The sequence below is a fragment of the Urocitellus parryii genome, chromosome 5 (assembly GCF_045843805.1).
Source record: "Urocitellus parryii isolate mUroPar1 chromosome 5, mUroPar1.hap1, whole genome shotgun sequence".
NCBI classification, from domain to species: Eukaryota; Metazoa; Chordata; class Mammalia; order Rodentia; family Sciuridae; genus Urocitellus; species Urocitellus parryii.
Genome location: NC_135535.1, coordinates 10,125,313 through 10,131,872, shown reverse-complemented (window position 1 = coordinate 10,131,872; position 6,560 = coordinate 10,125,313). Strand labels below are relative to the sequence as shown.

At 63.5% G+C, this 6,560-nt stretch overlaps 1 protein-coding gene across 1 annotated transcript; it reads right to left on the bottom strand.

Annotated features, from left to right (window-relative positions):
- Positions 1-265: 265 nt before the first annotated feature.
- Positions 266-4,454, bottom strand: Slc16a8 (solute carrier family 16 member 8). Its single transcript, XM_026411497.2, has 4 exons — positions 4,205-4,454; positions 3,394-3,537; positions 2,327-3,184; positions 266-579 (listed from the first exon to the last, which is right to left on the bottom strand). Exons 1-4 carry the CDS (start codon positions 4,416-4,418, stop codon positions 266-268), a joined length of 1,530 nt encoding a protein of 509 aa, XP_026267282.2. The 5' UTR covers positions 4,419-4,454.
- Between the last annotated feature and the right edge of the window lie 2,106 nt (positions 4,455-6,560).

The window sequence follows — 6,560 nt, the reverse complement described above, 5'->3', positions numbered from 1 at the left end:
CCACCCTTCCCCCAACTTGGTGGTGACCAGACCCCGGATGGAGGTGCAGGCACAGAACTCGTGCTTCAGCTGAGCTTTATCAATGTGAGTTCCTGTCAGTCCACACGGCTTCACTGGCGAGGGGACAGAGGCCGGCAGCGGGAAGGACATTCCTGGGATACCCAAGGGATCAACTGCAGCCCAAACTTGCCCCCTGGAGGGACCACCCTGACCAGGCTCTCTGAGAGGTCAAGCCGCGTTCCCGAGCCTGGAGTCTCGCCCAGTGCTACACAGACTCCCTGCTCCGCCCTGGGTCTGCCTCCCGCTCCTGTCCCACAGACCCAGCCCGGGGGCTGGGCACCTCCAGGCTCTCGAGGCTGCGGGGCTCCTGGGTGCCGGAAGGCAGGGACTCAGGTTCCCCCTCCGCCTCAGCGTCCTCAGTGTCACTGGCCCCACCAGTGGTGGGGCCAGGTGGGGTGTCCCGAGAGCGGCGCAGGCAGCAGTAGGTGGCGACAGCCATGAAGACCCCCGCCAGGGCCACCTCTGAGCCAGCCAGGTAGAAGATGATCTCGTAGTTCTTGAGTGCGTCCACCAGGCGGCCTGGGGGTGGGGACAGGAGGTCAGGGCCTGGGCGGGTAGCCCTCAGTGAAAGGCAGCGCTGCTGATGTGGTAGGGCTCATTGGTGACTGTCACATGCCCCTGTCTTTATCCTATCCTACAGACACCAAGCCCCACACAGGTTCTGCCCCTTGAGACTTTAGAAATGTCACTCCCTCTCCCTGGGCCTCTTAAGCAATGTGGGACTCGGGGTAAGGCAGCTATAGAGTACAGAAGGTACTGCATGTGTCCAGGTACAAGTGTCCTGTGACTTGCCCAGGTGGCAGTGGGGTGGGGCCCTGGTTTAACCCTTTCTCCTGGGACTCCAGCTCTTGCTCTTTCTACATACATCCCTGGTCTTCAGGGACATGATTCATTCTCCTCCAGCCTCCTGCCCTCCCTGGGCCTCAAGCACCCAACTGAGCAGGCTTCAGCCTCTGCCCTGGTGCGTGTGTGCACGTGTGCTTGTGCGCACGCTCATGTGTGCACACTGGGGATTGAATCAGGCAGGACCCCACAGATGCTGGCACCTGAAAATCTTTCTAACTGCAAGTATTTATCCCCTAAATTGTGGTTCCTCTGGGGGCCCCACCCTCTCTCTGGAACATTCTTGTGGCTGACCAATCAAGTCTGTGACCTTCAGGAAGTTCCCTGGTATCCCCCAGGCCAGCTTCCCCACCTAAGCTCCTCTGAGCAGCCTTCCTCCAAACATCCTGGTCCCTGCCCAGCTAGCCAGTCCACCCCTCCCAAACTCAGCCCTGTAGAGATGCATTCTCTGGTCATTAGAACCACTCCAGGGACAAGAAATGGCAGGTGGGCTCCTAAGCCTCTGGGGGCTGGATTTAGGATGCCCACGAGTGCCACTGGGTCCGGCAGGTTAATAAAGCTTGATGAGGGCAATGCTAGTCCCATCCTGGAGGGAAGATGGGCAGTTCCCCCCAACTCAGCTGCAGCCAGGGCCCCAGCACAAGTGGCCTCCTCCATCCCTGTCACTACCCCATCCTGCTCACCTTCCTGCTGTTCTGGCAACCCAGGAAGACACGTGACCCCGACTCCCGTCTCTCCAGTCTTAGTCCTGCCTCACTCCTAAGGTCCAAGGCAAACCCTGCACCTGCTCATGCTGTGCCCACCCCAGGGGGCTCTACAGGACACCACCCCTGGCCATCATCATGGTGACTGCCCAAGGCAGGTGATGGACGGAGATCGCCCTGCAAGCAGCCTGCACAGTGGAAGGCGCAGGTGCCTCTCCTCCTGCCGGCTGCCCTCTAAGAACCCTCACACTGTCCCTGAGACTGGTTCCCAAAGACATCGTAGCTGTCCCCCTTACAGGCCCAGGAACTAAGCCATTCAGACACTGTTTTCAAGGGGTGGACAGTGAGCATGGACAGCTTATGGCTCTAACTCTGGGACTGCAACTTGTCCTGGCCCTCAGTGCCTCAGTGCCTCAGTTTTCCCATCTGCAAAATGAGAATAAGCACCCTCGCTTCCCGAGCCTTTGCACCCCTGCTTGCGGTGGCTGGGGGGCCTTATCAAGTTGGCTTCTTCCTGGCTCCTCCCTGGCTTTTCCTTCTCCACTCACAGCTGGTTCCTGCTTGGGGGAGGGGTTGGCCACAAGGGGAGTCCACCCACCAGCTGCCTCTGTCATTGGTCCCTTCCCCTCATCCCCAAAGTTCCATTTGGGACAGGGAGAGAGCTTCCCAGGGACTAAGTGGCACTAAGCCTTGCCATCCCCTCCTCCTGCGGGGGGCACCTGCAGAAGGCGGTCCGATGAGCACAGCCACGGCCTCCACGAGCAGCACCAGGCCCAGCGCGCTGGGGAAGCGGGGCGCACCCACAGCTGCCATAAGCACCTCGAACTGCAGCGCACCCACCATGCCATAGGAGAGGCCAAAGGCAATGCAGAAGGCGACAAGGGTGCCGTAGGAGCGCGCGCGCGCACTGCTCAGATCGGTAATCCCGTTGGCCAGTAGGGCCAGACTGAAGAGGTAGGGGACGTGTGGTCTCAGGCGCGCCAGACCCGCGAGGGCTCCGCACGCTGGCCGCGCCACAATGTCCACAAAGCCCACAATGGACAGCAGGAAAGCGGCCTCGGTGTCAGGCACACCCGCGTCCTTAGCGTAGTTCACCAGCAGAATGGCAGGCACGAAGAGCCCGAGCGCCATCAGGAACTTGGTGACCACGTACACGATGAAGGCACGATCGGTGCAGACGGCCACGTCCAGCAGGCGCCGGCGGGCCCGGCCGCCAGGGGGCGCCTCGCGCAACCGCAGCCTCGTGCCCTCGGCATCCGCCTCCGCCTCCGCCTCTCTGGGGGCGTCCCCCGCGCAGTCCTCCTCGCGGTCCGCACGTGGCCGGGGCTGGGGCCCGGGCCCGGGCGGGGGCCGCATGACTGCTCCGCAGGCGCAGCAGTGCAGCAGGAGGCCGCCGAACAGCAGGAAGCCGCCGCGCCAGCCGAAGAGCTCGAGCAGCAGCTGGCCGAGCGGCGACAATGCAGACAGGAACACCGGGCTGCCCGCCGCCGCCAGCCCGTTGGCCAGAGGCCGCCGCCGCTCGAAGTACAGCCCCAGCATGATGAGCGACGGCTGGAAGTTGAGGGCCAGGCCCAGGCCTGCGGGCGAGGTGGCGCTGGGCGCGGCTCCCCAGGGCACCCCGCCCCGCGGGGCCGGAGCGAGAGGTCGGGCCGACTGGAAGGGCAAACCCCTGGGGAACTGAGCCAGGGCTCTTTGTGGGGAAATTAAGGACAGGAGGGACTATCTGACAGGAAGGACTCCCGACCCGCACCCCCACCGGGCGGGGGAGAAGAGCAGTGCCCCTCACCTGTGAGCACCCCGGCCGTCAGGTACAGCTCCAGCAGGCGCGTGGCGAAGGAAGCCAAGATCATGCCCGCTGAGGCCAGAAGCCCACCCGCCAGCATCACCGGGCGACAGCCAAAGCGAGTCACAAGAATGCTGGACACGGGGCCTGTGGGCAGGGCAGGTTCACCAGCGAGGCCAGGTGGCCCATCCCCCGCCCCAGGGGACATCAGCCAGGAAGGGATAAAGTCGCACACGTCCAGAGACAGAGAGGGCAGTGTCTGGCCAGGTCACACAGGCCAGACAGGTGGAGGGGACGGTGGGGAAAGGCTCTGTCCTGAACCAGAGCTCCCATCCCTCATGGCTCTTGAGAACCCAGAACCCAAGGCAGAAAGGGTGGCTTCTCTCGCGTTTCATCTTCACAACTCCAAGTCCCCACTGACAGCCTGGAATCCCACCGGCTGCCTTCTTCCCCAGTCGCCCTCCCCCATACACAGGTGGTTGGGGCAACAGGGACAGGATGCTTCCTGCCACCTCAGTTTCCATAGTAAAACAGGTGGGTGGCTGGGGTGGCATAGAGGGCTCGCCTAGCCAGGGAGGAACAGTGGGTGCATGTCGGTTGGCAGAAATGCCCCCATTCCACCCTGCAGCTGACCGAGCTGGCCAGGTCAACCTGGCCTGCTGTCCCTTCCTGTCCCCTTCCCTCCCTCTGGTGCAGGGTTTCCGCAGGAAGGAGGGGGTTAGGGATGTTTCAGGGGTCTGGTGTCTGCTGGTTCCTGACCCAACCCTCCAGTCCTGGGCCCCTGGGGAGGGGAGGCCCTGGGAGGGGCGCTGACCGGTTCCGTAGAGCATGGCCAGCATGATGGAGGACACCCAGGCCGTGTCGCTGTAGCCAGCGCCAAAGTCGCGCATGAGCTCGCGGAAGAAGACGCTCACGGCCTTGGGAAAGCCATAAGCAAAGCCCGTGACCACGAAGCAGGCGACCAGCACCACCCAGCCCCAGCCGCCGTCTGGGGGGCCCACACCTGGCCTGGGGCTGCCGGCGCCCATCACCACCGCTGCTGCTGGGAAAGGAGAGAGCAAGTGAGGCTGTAGCACACCGCAGGGGGAGGGAGGGCTCAAAGAGGAGACCCAGGCGGAGGGGACCCCGGAGAGGAGAGCCCCGCAGCAGGAGGGATGGGGGGGTGGGAAGCGCCCTGCCCTCCTGCAGGGGAGCGAGGTCACTGGTTACCTGAGGCTTGGCTTCAGGAAGGCTCCAGGGAGGGCACTCTCCCCTCAGGACCTGGTGACGCAGGAGAAGGAGGTGAGAGGCTGGCAGCCAGCAGGTGCCCAGGGGGTGCTTGGGACTGCCAGTGTCCCCAGTGAGTACATGTGGCAGTCTCTGGACACAAGGAGCACTCAGTGGGACGGGTGTCAGCGGTAGAGAGGGCCTGAGCGGGTCGTCCTTTCTCTGTGGCTTATGGGATGTTAATTTTTCTCCATGATCAGGAATGACTGTTGTCACCAGAACGTGACAGGGAACGTGTGACCACAGACCTCAGCCTTGTCTCAGAAGCGGGTGCTGAGGTCCAGCCCAGGCCTGTTTGTTGTGTGACTTGGGCAGGTGCCTTGTCCTCACTGGGTCTCTTTTCCCACCTGTATGATGGCTCCTGGGCCAGCTGGAAACCTCGGGGTCAGGGAGGGGGCTCTGGCTCCCACTGGACAGTGAGATTTTATTTATTTATATTTTTTGTGTGTGCCAAGCTCTGAACCTTTACTAAAGGCTCTGGTTGGTTAAGTGCTGAGGTTGGCTTTGATCTTTCGATCCTCCTGCCTCAGCTTCCAGAGCCCTGGGATTACAGGCATGTGTCACCTTGCCCGGCCCAGTGGGGACCTTTGAGAGGCACCGGAGGTAGACCTGCCTCCAACCCCCGGCAGCCCAGCTCCCCATCCACCCTCCATCCATGGATGACGGCTCCAGAGCTCAGAGACCCTGGAGCTCCAGCTGGGGGTCTCTTCACAGCCCCGTGTGCCCTGTGACCGAGGAGGAGGGTGGACCAGCCCAGAGGGCAGCAGGAGCCCAGGGCTCTCGGCACAGCCTCCTTCCCTCCTGCGGCTCTGGGTGCCTGTGCCCTCCCTCCTGGCATTCGCAAGACAGGCCCCCTCCCCAGGGGTTCTGTGACTCTGCCCTCCACCAGCCCCAGGACTTGGCTTTACCTGTCCCCTTTCACCATAGCTGCGAGGACAGGGACCAAAGAGTCCTGGCAGGCCTCACCCACACTCACCAAGCCCGAGTTCGGGTGCCTGCCTCACATCTCCCGAGGCCTGCAGGGAAGCTTCTGGATGGGTCTTGCGGACCCCCTCTGCCCGGCGCTCCTGGTGTAGTGGCCAGAGCTCTCCTGCGGACTCCCTCCCCCGCCAGGGGCTTAGAGCGTCCCCCACCCCGCCCCCGCCCAGCCTGGCACTAAGAAGCTTTTGCCCAGGATGGGGACGGAGCAGAGAGGGACAGGAACACAGGGCCAGGTGGGCCTCCACGGTGGGGTGACCTGTCCCAGCCCCAAGACGGACAAGGACACCCCTTCTACCTTTGGGGCCTCAGGTGGAAGTCACACAGAGCCTGCCCAGGGGACCTGGTTCTGGGGGCACAGCCTGTCCTGGAGAGACCCGAAGCCCCGTCACCTCAGCCCCTGGGCTGCCCCACAGTCCCGGGCCACATTCCAGGAGGGCTCCCGGCTCCCCTGGATAAGGCTAATCCGGCCTGGGAACGTGGGGGTGGGGGGCTGGGACAAAGGCCGCTGTGTCCAGGCGGCAGGAGGTGGTGGTCCCCGACTTGGGCCACTGCCACCTCCCCCACTCCTTCCTGGGTTTCTGGAGTGGACACGGGGCTGGATCTAGGGCGAGGGCAGCCCTAGAGCGATGCTCAAGTGAGGGGAGGGAGAGCCAGAGTGAGGGCCTCCCAGGAACGTCATGGACCCCGTCCTCCCTCCCCAGCTCCCGGCCTGTCCCCGAGTCAGACACACCACACCTGGGCCACGCCCACTGCCTTTATTTTCATCCTTTACAAAAGGGAAAGGGGACACGTGGGGGGCAGGGGTCTCCTCCCCACGGGGAGAGTGGGGGCAGGGCTGGGGTCAGGAGGCGGCCCTGGGGGAGTTCTGGGCCCCTGAGGGAAGAGGCTGCTCTGTCCCTCAGTCCCCTGCTGTGCTGCGTCAG